This window comes from Geotrypetes seraphini, chromosome 2 (assembly GCF_902459505.1).
Source record: "Geotrypetes seraphini chromosome 2, aGeoSer1.1, whole genome shotgun sequence".
Taxonomy (NCBI): Eukaryota; Metazoa; Chordata; class Amphibia; order Gymnophiona; family Dermophiidae; genus Geotrypetes; species Geotrypetes seraphini.
The window spans coordinates 386,144,764-386,162,329 of record NC_047085.1 but is presented as its reverse complement, the minus strand read 5'-3'; the positions used below and the strand labels follow the sequence as shown (position 1 = coordinate 386,162,329).

Here is a 17,566-nt window from a genome sequence, read left to right as displayed (position 1 = left end):
ACCATATTTAAATAGCAGTTTTCTAAAATTGCTATATGTATGTGATCAACATGTGAAAAAGGCTCCTATTTACACATGGAGATGCTTTTAAAATAATGAAAGAGGAACAGATGTTGGGACTTGCAGAAGAAGGAGTAATGCTGAACCTACAGAGGGGGGACAGGAGGGATAGAAGAGAGAGAGACTTGATGGAATCCTGGGGAATCTGGGACTTGCTGGGGAAAGAGAAGAGGGAGAGATGAACTCACAAAGGGGGGAGGTGAACAGGAAATAGGAGTGAGGGAAAACAAAGGGATGCTTGGTGGATCCCAGGGAGGGGGCAAGAAGGAAGGGAAATGCTAGCCCTGGGAGTGGATAGGAAAGATACTGGCCTAAGGAGAGGGGCAAAAGAGAAGAAAGAGAGGTGGAAAGATGCTAGCTCCAGGGGAGTGGGATTGGGGAAGGAAGAGTGAGGGGTGATGCTGGACACGTGGGTTAGTCAGGGACACAAATGAGTGATGCTGAATAGAAGGTGAGAGATATGGAGATAGAGGGAAGATGCTGAACAGGGCAAGAATACGGATCCAGAAAGGGGAGACATTCAATATGGTAGGAAGATAGGAGCAGGAGCACAGAGTGGATAGGGATGCAAAAGGAAGATGAATAATGGACATAGAGAGAGAAGAAATGCAAAATGGACAAGAGTTAAGAGACGTCAGAGGAAAGCAGAAACCAGAGACTAGGACCAATACGATTAGAAAAATAAAATGATCAAACATCAAAGGTAGAAAAGGGCATAGCAGATAATGCAAAAAGGCAATACTTCTTTTGAAAGGTTAGATGAGGAAGGGTAACTAGGTGTTGTGCTCCATATGGGAATGTGTATACACATTTAACCAAAGTGGACAAATCACTGCTGGGCAGATTAGATGGCCCAATTGATATTATCGGCCATCATTTACTAAAGTGGTCACCCATCCAGATACTAATCAGGCCCTACCATGCTTGACTTCTGAGATCAAATGGGATCAGGCACATTCAGAGTGGTATGGCCAATCATTTACTAAGGTGCAGTAAGATTTTGTATTTATGTGCAAAACTGTTTATTGGTCAAAAGCACAATCGAAAACCACAATAACAAGAAGACAGCATAGACCAAATTTTCAAAAATCATAAAAACCACTCCTTCCCCCCACCCAAAAATAAAAATTAAAAAGGCATGGAACAGGAGGAGAGCAAGTGTCACAGACAGTACAAGAAAATAACAACTACATAGTCAAATATTCAGTACATGGCTACGAGCATACCCGGTCAAAGAGGCCCAAAAAGGCTCCCAAGTAAGTTGTAAGTGCTGACCCTTAACAGAGTCCATCTCAGGAATGTCACAATGTTCCATCTTCAATTGATAAATCATCAATGATCTCCATTGTGACAAGGTAGGAGGATGCGCATCAAGCCAATGTACCAGAATAGATTTTGCATTTAATATGCACTAATGAAAACTTTGAATTCATGTTGCCTGGAAAAGCTCTGTGGTAATGTCTGGGGGAGGGATCGGCCTTTGGAAGAAGGCAGCCATGTTATTATGTGATCAAAGTCATTAACATGCATTAGCATGTTGATAGATAACTCAGAAGCAGTTAACCACAACTTTAAAAACTGGATAAGGAAGCAGTTAACTACCCTTTGAAAAGGTTGAGAAATACTATCATGGCAGAAAGAAATATGATCCAGTCATATCATGGTTTGAAGGGTTACTAGAACCCTTGAGATAATTCCAGGGACTTACTTAGAAGAGTTTTTTTGACAGTGTAGTTAACTGTTCAGTGTTATATAGGGAAAGGGAAAGAAATTTAATAAATTGCTTTTCTGTGGTTAAGATGAAAGCAGTTTACAGGTACCTATTTTGTATCTGGAGCAATGGAGAGTTATGTGACATACCTAGAGTCCCAAGGAGTTGCTGTGGGAATCAAACCCAGTTCCCCAGTGTAGCTGAAGGGGGAAACACAATACAGTGATTCAGATTAGATTGATAAATGTTTGATGAAGTTAACAAGGGATTGATGTTGATCAAAATAAGCAAAAATACATATTTTTGGACAATTGGATATGTCTATACACCACTGGCACTTGTGACTATGTGGCTGATGAGAAGATATATCTTTAAAAAGTATGAATCTGGTTGAAATGTTTTTGAAGGCGAAAGATTTTTCAAAGAAGAAAAGAAGGGGTGAGTTTTTAAAGAAAACCATGGTTTGTTTTTGGTAGGGGGAGGGGCAGGAAGAATAAAGTGTTTTCACCTGAAGAGGTATAAAGCTCCTTTTCTAAGGTTTTTCCTACACCCTATATGAAGATATACTTCAGTTCACTATAGTGGGATATTTTATTGTATTGATAAATGTGTTTACTTAACCACTATATACATTTTTTTGAAATTGTCACGTACTAATATTGCCATTATTATGTGGCCATTAAAAATAATCACCAACTGAGCACTTGCCAACAACTATTTTATAGGACTCATGTGGTAATACTGAGCTAGATAGTACATGGTAAATTAGCTGTGCTGAGTAAGACAGGAATGCCCAAACTACACCCCATCCAACAACACTTTTAAATATTTTTTGTGTATGCTTACTGCATTATGGAATTACTGCAGAATGCCTGAATGTGTCCCACTTCAAGCCATTTTAAGCTGTGGTAGGTGCACACTAGTGCTTACAGCAGCTTAGTAAAATGGCCCCTTTATATATTTTTACACAGTACAGAGGAAATTGCAGCTCTTATATCTCTGGCGTTGTATTGCATGCATAGCGTGGCTTCTTGGATGTTCAGTTTAATTTGTGTATATATTTCTACTTTTAATTTGTGGTCACTTATTCTGTTTTCCGAATAGTTGTATTGATGTTCTAGAACCTTCTTCACAATGGTGTCACTGACCTCTAACAGCAGTCTTGCAGTACTATTGCTGGGGGGGTTCAAGCTGTTTTAGTGGCCCCATTTTGAAGAAGGGAGCCAACAAGGCAATAACGAGTGGGGACTGATCCTGCCCTTGTTGCCCCAGGACCTCTGGGATAAGTCGGGGTTATGCAGGTGGGCTGACTGGCAAGCAGGGAGCTGATGTGGGGGAGCACCAAGGTGGGGAGGTATGCATTGCTGTGGGGGAGGGAGTACCAAAGTAAAATTTGGCTCAGAGAACCTAGGCCTTGATCTGGCCAAGGTCTGGAATGGGTTCTAGAAAGGTTGTGGGGGAAAGTGGTGGGTTCAGGTTTGAGCAAAAGGTGGGCGAATGAGAGAGTTCTGAGGTTAGGCTGGGAAGGAAGTGGAAGAATAATAGGGAGAGGCAGTGGATGGGGGGGTGGGCAGAATATACTGAGTCACTCTGGAGAGTTGTGGGAAAACTGTTAGTCTCATATTGGTTAGCTGAAGAAGAAAGTGCTAGGGCCAAGTTGAGAACCTAGGGGATAGCTGTTGGACTTGGCCTGGCCAAAGGTTGGATAGCGTACTGAGGATGAGCTAGAGCAGGGGTAGCAATTCCGGTCTTTGAGAGCCACAGGCAGGTCAGGTTTTCAGGATATCCACAATAAATATGCATGAGATAGATTTGAATCTCAAGGAGGCAGTGCATACAAATCCATCTCATATATATTCATTGTGGATTTCCTGAAAACCTGGCCTGCCTCTGGCTCTCGAGGACTGGAATTGCCTACCTCTGAGCTAGAGTGTTGGATCACAATGCTCCACTGTGTTTTCAGTGGGTAACTAGTCAGATATAATAACCTGAGGATTTCTCATACTAGAAATTCTGTGACATTTTTTCATCCTTTAGTGGAATGCAAAGACAAAATAAGTCCCATGTAGCTTGAGCTTTCATGCATCTCTGCTATCTATAAAGTAAATAAAGAGCTATAATTTTCTAAGAAAAACAAAACATTAGTTTGGAAGTCAGTGATACAGGCACTTTAGAAGTCACAGAGCAAGCTGATTAGTTGAGTGGTCCTTCTCTACCTGATCCTGAAGAACCAGGTGGTCCAGGACGACCAGGAGGCCCCATAGGTCCACGGGCACCAGTGTCACCTTTTTCTCCCTATGATAAAGATACATTCATTGGTAAAAATGGCAAAATATTGGGTTTTTTATATATAATTCTTTATTCATTTTGAAACTTAAAATAGTGCATACATGAATACATTACAGAATATATTTAAAAATAGCACTTGCAACTTTCAATAAAATATATAAATATTTTCACCCCCCCCCCTTATTTCAATATAATCAAGAAAACAATCCCAATATAATATCTCACTCCCTCCCACCCCCTTCTTGGATGTGTAAATTCTAATCAGGAGTAAAGGGAAACATCATTCAAGTAGTATCAATAAAGTTATTCAATGGACCCCCATACCCGTTTAAACCATTTATTACCTTCTTACATAAATATCATTTTTTCATATCTATAAACTAAACATAATGAGTGCCACCAAAAAGTAAAATTCAAACTATCAAAATTTTTCAAATTTTTTGTAACCATTTGGATAGCTATCACAGTCATAATACCCAACAGTCTGTTTTTATGTTTATCTATTGCTGGCTAAGGGATAATAATGACCCACAGATTACCGTTTCATAAGATAACGGAATCACAGTCTATAAAATCAAGTTAATATGTCCCCAAATAGATTTCCAGAAGGTAAGTAGAATAGTAGGTGATCCAGTGTCCCTATGTCCAGATGACAGTGCCAACATCTATTGGATTTTGAACTATCTAATTTCTGTATATGAACAGGGGTCCAAAAGCTTCTATGTAACAAGAAAAACCAAGTTTGTCTCATTGATGCTGACGCTGTACATCTCATCCTCTAAGACCAAATTCGTGGCCATTGAGTAGCAGAAATCTGTTGCTTAATCTCAATGCTCCAAATATCCTGAAGGCTCATTTTTGGTTTCTTATTTATATAACCAGATATTAATTTATACCACCGGGCGGCCTGATGCTCTAGGAAATCTTTCTTGAAGCATAGGACCGACAAGCTATACTGATTTTTTAGATTTTGCCAATCAGGGAACCCCTTCTGAATGGCTTGCTTCAACTGCAACTATTTATAAACTTGAGACTTTGCTATGCGAAATGATTGTTGCAGTTGTGAAAAATCAAGCATTTTCCCATCTGATAAAACATTGTCTAGTGTATGTATACCTGCCTGCATTCCTTGCTTCCAGAAGATCTTAGACTCGCCAATTTGAATCTTAGAGTTCAACCATAAGGATTGACAAGTATACTTTTCTACTGGAACATCTGTTAAGTTGTTAATAAATTTCAAAGTTTTCCAGGTGTCAAATAAAATACTATTGTCCTTAACAAATCTGGGTAACTTGATACTTATAACATGGCACAATCGCATTGGAGACATGAGTTGCCATTCTAAATAAAGCCAATTGGAGTAAATCGGAGGTTCTTCAGCTAAATGTACATTGTCCAAAAGGATTATTTGACACATTCCCTTTTCTTTGGAAAGAAGAGGGTATAAAATATTTAGGTATTTGGATTCAAAAAACATTGGAAGACACGATGAAAGTAAATGAGAAATCTTTATTGCTAATGATCTCAGAAATGTGTGAGTAATGGAACCCCCTACATCTGTCTTGGTAGGGGAGAGTCGAAACAGTTAAGATGATGATTTTACCTGTAGTTTGCTACCAAATGGGTATGCTGCCAATTTATTTTCAGGGATCCTTTTATAAGAAATTAAATAGTATTCTTACTAAATTTATTTGGCTGGGTAAAACTGCTCGAATTGCTTTAATATCTTTACAAAACCAATTGCAGCGGGTGGAGTAAATTTTCCCAATGGCAAAATGTTAACGATAATACTACCACTGAGGAATATGACAAGCAAATGACTGAACTACAACAAAATATTACGATGTTCAGAGATTCTTTGAAACAAATGAAGATTAAAAATTTAAGGCGAGATGAACGTGATTATTAGCACAAGATGATATATCCTTAAACTAGGAAAGATGTATTGAAGAGCCAAAAGAAGGTAGCTTTTGACGGATCTACAGGTGAATCTGACTGAGGAGGGTAGTGATCAGATATCGAATGCTTCAAGTTCAGAGGATTTTTTTGTCCACCAGAGGAGGACAAAACAGAGAGTGAGTGAGAGGGTTGAGAAGGGGACAGACCAAGACAAGAGGAATGACAGTGACAAGAATTAAGACATCTCAAAATCAGTAGTAATTAATATATCATCATATGAACTGTCTGATATACAACTTATTGTTTTACATTTGGCTCAGAGTTTTTGGACAAGTTCCTGGAGGAAAAGTCATAAGAACAACCACACTGGGTCAGACAAATGATCTAGCCAGTCTAATATCCTTTTTCCAACAGTGGCCAATCCAGGTCACAAGGCTGAAACCCAAATAGTAGTTACATTCTATGCTACCGATTCCAGGGCAAGTAGTGACTTCCCTCATGTCTGTCTCATCTGCAGACTATGTACTTTTCCACCAGGAACTTGCTCAAATAATTTTTACAACGCTGTTACCACATCCTCAGGCAACACGTTTGAGAGCTTAACTAGTCTTTGAGCGAAAAAATATTTCCTTCTATTTATTAAAAAAATTACTTTCATGTAACTTCATTGAGTGTCCCCTAGTCTTTGTCATTTTCGCAAGAAGAAAAAAATCAATTCACTTTTACCCATTGTACACCATTCAGGATTTTGTAAACCTCAATAATACCCACCCCCTTCAGCCATCTCTTTTCCAAGCTGAAGTGCCCTAACCTCTTTAGTCTTTCCTCATATGAAAGGAGTTTCAACTCCTTAATAAGTTTGGTCGCTCTTTTTTGAACCTTTTCTAAGGTTCATAGTCATTTGCGCGTGAGACACCAACGCGCCAACAATCGAGCGCAGACAATTCTGCGCAAGATACCAGCACGCCATGGGAAAACTTACTTTTAAAGAGCTCCAAAGCAGGGTGTGAGTGGGGAACCCCCACACACTTTACTTCATATTGTTTGAGCTGCCGTTGGGGGGGGGTTGGGGAGTTGGAACCCTACATTATAGAGAAAACGGAACTTTTTCTGACTTTTTCGAGAAAAGTTCAGCTTTCTCTATAATGTGGGGGGTTGTACCCCCCACACCCCCTGTCGGAGCTCTTTAAAAGTAAATTTTCCCGCGGCGCACTGGTGTCTTGCGCCGAATTGTCTACGCTCGATTGTCAGCGCGCTTTTGTCCTGTCACCTTTTCTAATTCTGCTATAACTTTAAGATACAGCAACCAGAACTGAATTCAATACTCAAAGTGAGGTCACACCATGGAGCAATACAGAGGCATTATAATATTCTTAGTCTGATTTTCCATCTCTTTCCTAATAATTCCTAGCATCATACTTTGTATTTTGGCTGCCACTGCACACTGGGCGGAAGATTTCAGTACATTGTCTATGACAACACCTATATCTTTTTCTAGGGTGCTAACCTCTAAGGTGGACCCTAGCATCTGGTAACTAGGATTTGGATTACTCTTCCCAATGTGCTTCACTTTGCATTTGTCCACATGAAATTTCATCTGCCGTTAGGTTGCCCAGTCTTCCAATTTTCTAAGATCTTCTTACAATTTAGGGTTTTTCACTCTCTGGAAACTTAAATCCATCAAAGCGTACTTCCACACTTCAGCATTCAGAATCCTAGTACAATCCCTAATACTAAACCACCTGGACTACTGCAACATCACCCATCTAACAATCCCACAGAAGCAAATGCAAAGACTACAACTGATACAAAATGCAGCAGTCAGGATAATTTTCGGGCTGAAGAAGTCCGATCACATAACCCCTTCCTACCGACTCCTACACTGGCTGCCGATGGAGGCGCGCACGAAGTTCAAGCTAGGATGTCTCTGCTTCAAAGTATTAAATGGTCTAGCCCCAAAATACATCACAGACCTCTTCTCATTCCCAACCAATAGACATGAAAGAAAAACACACATGAAATTTGTCTCCCCACCGGCTAGAGGGTGCATATATAAGAGACACCATCAACAACTGCTATCATATCAAGCAGCCATATGGGGTAAAGACCTAGGAAAACTAATCGCGCACACAAACAACTATGAAGAATTCAGGAAACACCTAAAAACCTACCTATTCCTGAAATTCCTAGGCAACGAACCGGAACATCAACCCCCCTCGTAATATCACCACATACCTGAACTTGCAAACTATTAACCCAACCCCCAATCACTCTATTCAACTTACGGAACATTTCTACTTCTGTGTAAACAACTTGGCACTTCCTGGCCTTGCAACACACAAACTAACGTTAACATTATTAATGTTATCAGATGTACACCGCTATACTCTTTAATTCGTTGTACGAGATATTCACTGCTATACTCTTCAATTCGCTGTACGTAAAGTTTCTCTTTATTTTTATTGTATTTACAGTTTCTTTTATTGTAAACAGTTTCTTATATTGTAAACCGCCTAGAAGTCGCAAGATTGTTGGCGGTATATAAAAATAAAGTTATTATTATTATTATTAATATGTGTTTTACCAACTTTAAATAGTTTCATGTCATCTGTAAATTTAATCACCTCACTTGTCATTCCAATTTCTAGATCATTTATAAACATGTTAAATAGCACTGGTCCTAGTACTGATTCCTGCGGCACTCCACTGAGAAAAATGGCCATTTAACCCTACCCTCTGCTTTCTGTCCAATAACCAATTCCTAATACACAACAGAACATTGCCTCCTACCCATGACTTTTTAATTTTCTCAAGATTTCCTCATGAAGAACTTTGTCAAAACTATTCTGAAAATCTAGATACACTACATGGACTGGCTCACCTTTATCCACATGTTTATTCATACCTTTAAGGGATTGGATGACTTCCTGAAGGAAAAGGGGATTGCAGGGTGTAGATAGAGGGCTACAATACAGGAAATTAAACGATTAGGGAATAAAAGATTTAGGTATAAGAGTACTTACAGGTCATGGACCTGTGGGTGCGGACTGCTGGGCACGATGGACCTCTGGTCTGACCCAGCAGAGGCAATTCTTATGGTCTTACGTTTAAAGAAATGAAGCAAATTGGTGTTGTGAGACTTCCTTTGGAATTTAGTCAAAATTGATGGCAGGATGAATGCAGCATCTTATTGGAGGAGAATTTGCATTCATCAGCCAGAAAGCTGCACACGGGGTGCACTTGGACTTTCCAACATGATGACAATGATATGAAACATAAGGCTAAGTTGACCCTTCGGTAGCTGCAACAGTAAAAAGTGAAGGTTCTGGAGTGGCCATCACAGTCTCCTGACCTCAACATCATTGGGGAGAACTCAAACATGCAGTTCATGCTAGACAACCAAAGAATTTACTGGATCTGGAGGCTTTTGTCTAGAGAAGAATGGGCAGCCTTACCACATGAGAAAATAAAGGGTCTCATTCACAGCCATCAGAAAAGACTCCAAGCCATCGTTGATGCAAAAGGGGACAATACACGATACTTAAGGACTAAGGGTATGCAAACTTTTGAACAGGATCATTTCATTATTTCCTTTATAGTTATTGTTTGTTTAATGATTGTGCTATTCTGTGATGCACAATGGTTTAATTTGAACCACATTAAAAATAAAAGAAATGTGTTTTGTCTAATCACTCATTTTCCACATAACATAATAACTATACTGGGTCAGACTAATGGTCCATCTAGCACAGTGTCCTGTTTCCACAGTGGCCATTCCAGGTCACAAGTACCTGGCAGAAATCCAAATAGTGATACTGATCCCAGGGCAAGTAGTGGCTGCCCCCACACCTGTCTCAATAGCCAACTATGGACTTTTCCTCTAAGAACTTGTCTAAACCTTTTTCAAACCCAGCTATGCTAACTGCTGTTACTAAACTAAACTAAACTAAACCTTGGGTTTGTATACCGCGCTATCTCCGCAGCGCAGAGCTCGGTACGGTTTACAGAGTTAAGAGGAAAGGAACTGCAATGAGGGGATATAGGAGAGGAACTAAGGAGATAGAGAGGGACAGGATACTGGAGAACGGGAGGTGATTAGATTTTTGAAAAGAGCCAAGTTTTCAAGTGTTTGCGGAAGGATTGGAAGGAGCTTGAATTTCTGAGCGGGAATGAGAGGTTGTTCCAGAGTTCTGTGGTTCTAAAGGGGAGGGATGTTCCAAGTTTTCCTGCGCGGGATATACTTTTTATAGAGGGGAATGATAGTTTCAGTTTTTGGGAGGGTCTGGTGGAGTGTGGGTTTGAGGAATTCCAAAAGAGTGGGATAACGGGAGGAAGGACGCCATGTAGGATCTTGAAGGCTAAGCAGGCACATTTAAAGAGGACTCTGGAGTATACTGGGAGCCAGTGAAGCTTGGAGAGGAGTGGGGAGATGTGATCAAACTTGCCTTTTGCGAAAATAAGCTTAGCCACGGCAACAAGTTTCAGAGCTTTAATATTCTCCTATTTGTTTTAAAGGTATTTTCATGTATCTTAATTGAGCATCTCCTTTGTAATTTTTGAAAGAGTAAAAAAATCGATTCACTTTTATCCATTCCACACCACTCAGGATTTTGTAGCCCTCAATCATATCTCCCTCAGCCGTCTCTTTTCCAACCTGAAGAGAATCCAACTTCTTTAGTTTTTCCTCATGCTAGAGGAGTTCAATCACTTTTATCATTTTGATCACTCTTCTTTGAACCTTTTTTAATTCTGCTATATCTTCTTTTTTTTTTTTTTAGATACAGTGAACAGAATTCAACGCAATACTCGAGGTGAGATCACACCATGGAGCGATACAGAGGAATTATAATATTCTTGTTCTTATTCCTAAGAATTGCTAGCATCCTGTCTGCTATGTTGTGTCTTCTAGAGGCTATCTGTTAATACTGTGTAGGCTATGAAAGTTAATCTCTGGCAGAAAACTAGCGAGCAGGGGAGAAGGGCATGTATAACCAAACCTAAAGGAACAGCTTTAGGAAAAGTCTATGGATAAGCAGTGCTGTGAAGAAATGTGAAAAAACAGCCACAGGGCCAGTCAGAACAGTTACAGAGTGAAAGGACAGGGAAGAAAAGGGGCCTGCAAGTGAGAAAGGAACAGCCTACCTTGCAAACCCAATAAAACGGTAGCAGTATAAGTGCATGGGAGCCCTGGTGAACTGTAGAGCGCCAGACACCATGAAGAACAGCTGCTACCAGCTCTGTGAATTCTCCTGCTTGGTTAGGGCCTTAAGTAATAGTCAAAGCATTGTTTAGGAAATATCTGGGCTAAATTTATTTCTAGATAAGTAATGTTTCATTTTGAACCCTACACTTTTATATTTGTTAACTGCTCTAAACCTTCTTCAGTTGGGATATAGCGGCATACAAGAACCATACTACCTACTCCTTCTCATTGTACATCCCTAACCTGTTAACTTCAATGACTTTATTGTTTGTAACTTTGACTAACTGATGTGAACCGCCTAGAACTCTCTGGGTATGGCGGTATATAAAATAAAAGTTATTATTATTATTATTATTAAGTTTAGAGAACAGTACAGAGGTAGTCATTCCAAAAAAACATTTCTCTTACTTCAAAAACTCTGTATACTTGGTGTATTGTCACAACTACCGTATATGCTCGAATATAGCACGAGATTTTGGGGCCAAAAAAATAGCCCAAAAATGGGGGTCTCGTCCTATAATTGGGTCATCAACCCGACTCCCTCCCGGATGATATGGCAGCTGGGATAGGAGGGATGCCCTGTCCCAGCCGACTAACTTTTTTTTTTAATCCCCCCCACACACACACACACACGCTTACCTTTTGCACCATTTTTAATCCCTGGTGGTCCAGCGGTGTATGGGGCAGGAGCGATCTTTCTGCACCCTGCCCTGTGCTGAGCCTCTCCGTCCTCGTTCCCTATTCGCGGCCAACGGCACACCCGACAGAGCCGAGCTCTTCCAGCTTCCTGTTTGGCCCCGCGCTGCTCTCTGAATGTTTGTCCGCCAGTTCTCGCGGGATGAGAACTGGCGACAGCCATTCAGAGAGCAGTGCGGGGCCGAGCAGGAAGCTGGAAGAGTTCAGCCCTGTCGCGATGCGCCGCTGGCCACGAATAGGGAATGGAGACGGAGAGGCTCAGCACGGGGCAGGGCATGGAAAGATTGCTCTTGCCCCGTATACCACTGGACCACCAGGGATTAAAAATGGTGCAAAAGGTAAGCGTGTATGTGTGGGGGGGGGGGGATTAAAAAAAAAAGTTAATCGGCCGGGACAGGAAACAGGAGGCATCCCTCCTGTCCCGGCCTGCCGTATCATCCGGGAGGGAGTCGAGTTGATGACCCGATTATAGGATGAGACCCCCATTTTGGGCTATTTTTTGGGCCCCAAAATCTCATGTTATATTCGAGCATATATGGTAGTTGTGACAATACACCAAGTATACAGAGTTTTTGAAGCAAGAGAAATGTTTTCTTGGACTGACTGACCAATGCTAGTTAATGTCATTTGCTTATATTGTTTATATAACCCCTGTTTTGAGTAATTTTAGGGCTGTTTTGTGAGGCCAGGACTGGGACCAGCAAGCTAGAAGGCCAAAAGACACTGCCAATCCACTTATACAGCATTCTCCTTTCATGCAATATGGCAGTCTAGGGATCTGTGGAACCAGGGATGTTTCTGGGGTTCTCGTGGGCAGTTCATAGGGCCCAGGGGTTGGTGATCTGGGATGAAGTATTGTATCTCACCTCAGATCACTCTCTGCTCCATTTTTACCCAAACTGTTGCATTTTAAGTTAAGTCTTTAAATAAACTATATCCCTATACTGTATATTAGACAAGTATAAGTAAAAGGATAAAAGCAATAGATATATTTTTTTAAAAATTCATAAAGAATAGTTGCTTGGATCAATGACAATTAATGCCAGACCGAGTTATGCTACTCTTTGGCGATCTGAGGCATTTAGAATGGTAACATTGTATCCACATGATCTGCTATCACAAAAATAATTTTAAGTGTTCTAGATATCTTGGTTCTCTACTATATATGTTATATAGAGAAGATAGAGTGCAATACCTCCAATCTATGCACCATCACATTTAGGTGCCATTCTACAGAAAAATGCATAAGTGGAATACTGGCATTTACGGGCATGCTTCTCCACATATGTGCATAAAGGCCTGTATTCAGGTTCTTCACGTGTGCTCTTGTCACCTCAGCCTTGGCGCCCAGTCCCAAATTTCAAACCATCTACCCATGTGACGTGCTTGTCAGAGTCCTGGTGCTTAATTATCTCCGAGCGCTCTGCCATACCTACAGCTGCACCCAGGGTAAGGTCACTTTGTATTGCAGCTGTTGAAAAATGTCTGTGTTTTACTTGCAGTTCCTTATGGATCCGATTCTTTTGTTTCTTCGCTGCTCCAAAATCACAGCTCTCTGCCAGTTCTTAACACTCCGCTCTCTCACTAGCCCCTGACAACACAGATTTATGATGACTGCAAACACTTGATGCTCAAACATTCCCTCTGCAAAAGTCATGATCTCACTTGCTATCAGCGCAGAAAAATTACACAACCACATTAGCATGCTGGCCCTACTGGCACCTCATCATTCTATTCAACTGGACTTGCCACCAGCACTGTAATTTGAAGGTAGCTGTACACTGCAACCATAGCCACATCAGTGCATTCAGGGCTTTTTTTAAAAAACACCGGCTGTAGCACTTAAATACATTGCCTACATTCAGCAGTTATGTGCAGAAATGACAACACTGAATACATGCATAATCACCAACTCTAGAGAGATTGGTATATTGTAGCTGCTATCCATATAACAAAATTAGGTTTAAATTAGGACAGCCTTTTTTTAATCTTTATTAAAGTTTTCAAAGCTAACAAAAAGTGCAAAACAATATACATACAGATATTAATGATCATAATAAGCACTTAGGACAGTTAGGGAATTTCCAAGTACCTATCTTATTTATTTTTATTTATTGTATCTTTTAATGCATCATTTTTGTAAACCGCTTAGAAACCTCATGGTTATTAGCGGTATATAAGAATTAAATTAAATTATAATAAATCCTTATAAACAACCCTCTCCCATCCATTTTCCATCAGGGAATAATACCAAACAAAAGATATACCCCCCTCCCACCCTCCCTGGGAGGGGCCTTAGGTGTCTGAGCCAATCAGGGTCATAGGCCCCTCATTGTGTATCCCAGGATAATACCGAGGCAAATCTCCTGTCTTAATTTCTATAGGGAGGACTGTCTCCACTCCATATTCAGGTCTGAATCCAGATTGAAATGGATCCAACCACTGAGATTAGAGCACCAAATGACGCTACCTTTTCATTCATGCACCAGTGCTGAAATATCTCCCATGCCTTAGCATAAGTGGAGGCTGTTGTAAGGCTTTTTGGTTCCGAGGTCAGTAGCAAGAACTACCTCTGAGTATCCTTTGTGCTCTAATTCTGCACACTCAAGAGCCATGCTGTAAAACCAAAGTGATCTGCGACTTCTATGACCACTGGGCCCTGAGAGAGACCTGTAGTCTGAGATCTCTGTCCCTCTGCAGATGTACCAAGTCCGCATACCACGGATGGTGTGGCCAGTCTGGTGCCACAGGAACCACTCTCTCTGGCTTGCTGTTCTGTGGAGTATTCACCCTACCATGGGCCATGGAGGAAGCATGTACAAGAGCTCATTCTTTGGCCGAGGCTGGACCAGGGCATCTAGCCCTGTGCTTCTGGACTTGGGTCTTCAACTGAAGAAACAGTCCACTTTCTTGTTGCTCGCCGTAACCATCAGGTCAAAAATTGGGCAGCCCCAGCAACAAACAATGACTTGGAATCCTTTTGCAGATAATGTCCACTCTTCCAGATCTAACATCTGCCTGCTGAAGTAATTGACCTGGACACTGTCTACTCCTGCTATATGCACTTCAGAAATTGCTTAAAGATGGAGCTCTGTCCATCAGAACAAGTGGGCTTCCTTATGCAGCTGGGCACTTTAGTGCCTCTTTGGTGATTGACATACACCACCACTGAAGCATTGTCCGAGAAGACTCGGACTGTCTGTCCCTCCAGATTCTTCTCCAGCTTCTGTAACGCCAATAGAATAGCCCGAAGCTCCAGCCTGTCGATGGATCATGTTCTCTTGGAGGCCTACCACTGCATCTGGACTGGCGCCTGTTGTAATGACCTCCCCAACCAAACAGACTGGCATCCATTGTCAGAATAACCCACAAGGCTTTCCGGAGGGGCATGCCTCTCAATAATGACTGTGGATGGAGCCACTAAGACATGCTATTGTAGGATTCTGTGGTCCATGGGAGTATTATTTGAAGAGACCACCAAGACAGCAGCATGTTCTGAAGGGAATTCATGTGAGTCTTCACCCAAGGAATCATATCTATAGTGACTACCATGGAGCCTAGCACCTGGAGGTAGTGTCAAGCTGATAGGTCTGGCTTGGCCATCATCTCTATAATCTGAGAGCAAATCTTCTGTCTACGTGCCTCTGGATGATAAATACGGCCTTCTGCTGTGTCAAATAGAACTTCTAGATATTCCAGAAATTGGGATGGAACCAGATGCTCTTGCAAAAATTCACTATCCACCCAGGCTCTGCAAGACCCGGACCACTTGATTCACTTCACGTTTTCCTTCAGAGAACAACATGGTTGATCAGCCAGACATCCAGATATGAATGCACTTGTAATCCTATCCTGTGGAGATGTGCAGCAACCACCACCACCACCTTGGTGAATGTGTGGGGTGCAGTTGCCAGACCAAAGGGGAGCGCCGAGAACTAGAAATGTTTCTCCAGGACATGGAATCTCAGGAATGTCCTGTGTTGCGGAAACATGGGAATATGCAGGTAGGCTTCTGACAAGTCTAGGGAAGCCAGAAATTCCCCTGGCACTATTTATTTTAATTTATTTAAACAATTTATATCCCACTTATCCTACTATTTCTATGCAAAAGCATGGAACTTTCAGAGCTGTGTTGATGTGTGTGAGATCCAGTAGGGGGTCTTCAAATTGCCTTTTCAGGACTACATCTACTCTGCAATCCTGTGTATCCTTTAATACTGTGCCTCCCTCACTTGGAAGATATGTGCACTTGGTCACCCGGGCCACCAAGGAATCCACCTTAGGCTGAGCAAACAATTGTTGATACTCCTGTGCCACAGGAGTATCAACAATTGTGATACAGTGTCACGGTTGTTTTGGCTACCTTTAAAGAGCCATCAGGAGCATCCCAGTGCTCCATGACTAAAACACTTATATCGGGATGCCAGGGAAATGCTATATGCTGCACTCTTACGCTGCTCAGGATAGAACAATGAGTGGATGGTGCCTGCTGGGGATCTAATTGCAACTCTCGCAGAACCAGTAATGAGTTCTAACAGCCCCACAGGCTTGAACAGCCAGCATACTGTAGGGTTTTCCCTTTGGTCAAGGGCCACCACTGTTTCTTGTTTACTCACCCTAATTTGTGATCCTATGTCTCCCAGCAAGATCATATAGTCTGACTCCTCATCTTCAGAGTCCCCTTCCAGAAAGGTCTGCGGGTTCCTGGCCAGCCTCTGTAATTGGTAGAGATGTGCACCGGGAGCGCAGCCCCTGGCTCACTGCCAGACCTCATATAAGGATCTCAGCTATTCAAATAAGCTCTCCACATCAAATCCACAAATTCAGGAGAAAAGTCTTTAGTAGGCAGTATTGAATCCCCTTTAAGTAACTCCAGCTTATGTCTCTTGGGCTCCACAGCTTCCATGCTCCTATGCTTAGTTAAGCCGCTATTCTGGGGCTCTGTAAGAGATTTCCTCCCAACAGACAGGCCCCTCAATGTCTCCTCAATCTTAGAGACCTGAGGGGAGGCTAAGCCCAAAGCTCCCACCCCCTCTTCATGTGCTGTGCCGCACGGGCATTCTTCCGGCATCCATTCAGTGCAAATTTGGCACGAATTAGGGGTAAAAGAGCCTGAGGACTCCGTCCTTGCCAGCTATGAGGCAAAATGAGGAGTTTTGAAGGGGCTGGAGAACTCTGAAAAAAAGGAAATCCAATATGGCCACTGCAGCAGCATTTTGACACCAAAATTGGCTCAAAAAATGCCTTAACTAAACTTACAAAAACTCTGAAAACAGGATTTTAGAGGTGGGGAACCCTAGAAAAAGTGGCAGAAACCTTTAAAAACAGCTTTTTCAGACCCCCCCCCCCTGATTTTGTCCATAGCCATACTCCTTGAACATGTGCTCTGAAGGTGCTGCTGCCTGCCTTAGCTCTAAGAAGTAGTTGGATCTGGGAAAAGAATCACTGCCTTAGTCAGTCAGTCTTCCAAACACTTAGATCTTCGGGCTGCCAGTCGGACCATTGGCCTGATATTCAACCCCCCAAAAAAAGCACACGTGAAGGGAGAGAGGCAAAATTGCAGCCAGCACCCTGAAGAGCCCCGCTGAGCCCCCTGTGGTTGCCTACAGCCTGCACTCAAGCCTCTGCAATTTAGTAGGCGAGCTAAGCTTCTAAGGGCAAGCTGGCCAAACAGGTCCCCAAGGGATTAAACTGCCAGCTGCAGCCCA

General features: G+C 41.9%; 1 protein-coding gene across 1 annotated transcript in view; it reads right to left on the bottom strand.

Annotated features, from left to right (window-relative positions):
• COLQ (collagen like tail subunit of asymmetric acetylcholinesterase) overlaps nucleotides 1-17,566 on the bottom strand; it is a 157,854-nt gene that overhangs the window by 36,690 nt on the left and 103,598 nt on the right. The window contains exon 12 of the mRNA XM_033930733.1: nucleotides 3,988-4,066. Coding sequence (XP_033786624.1) covers nucleotides 3,988-4,066 — 79 coding nt within the window. The remainder of the gene's footprint in view (nucleotides 1-3,987; nucleotides 4,067-17,566) is intronic.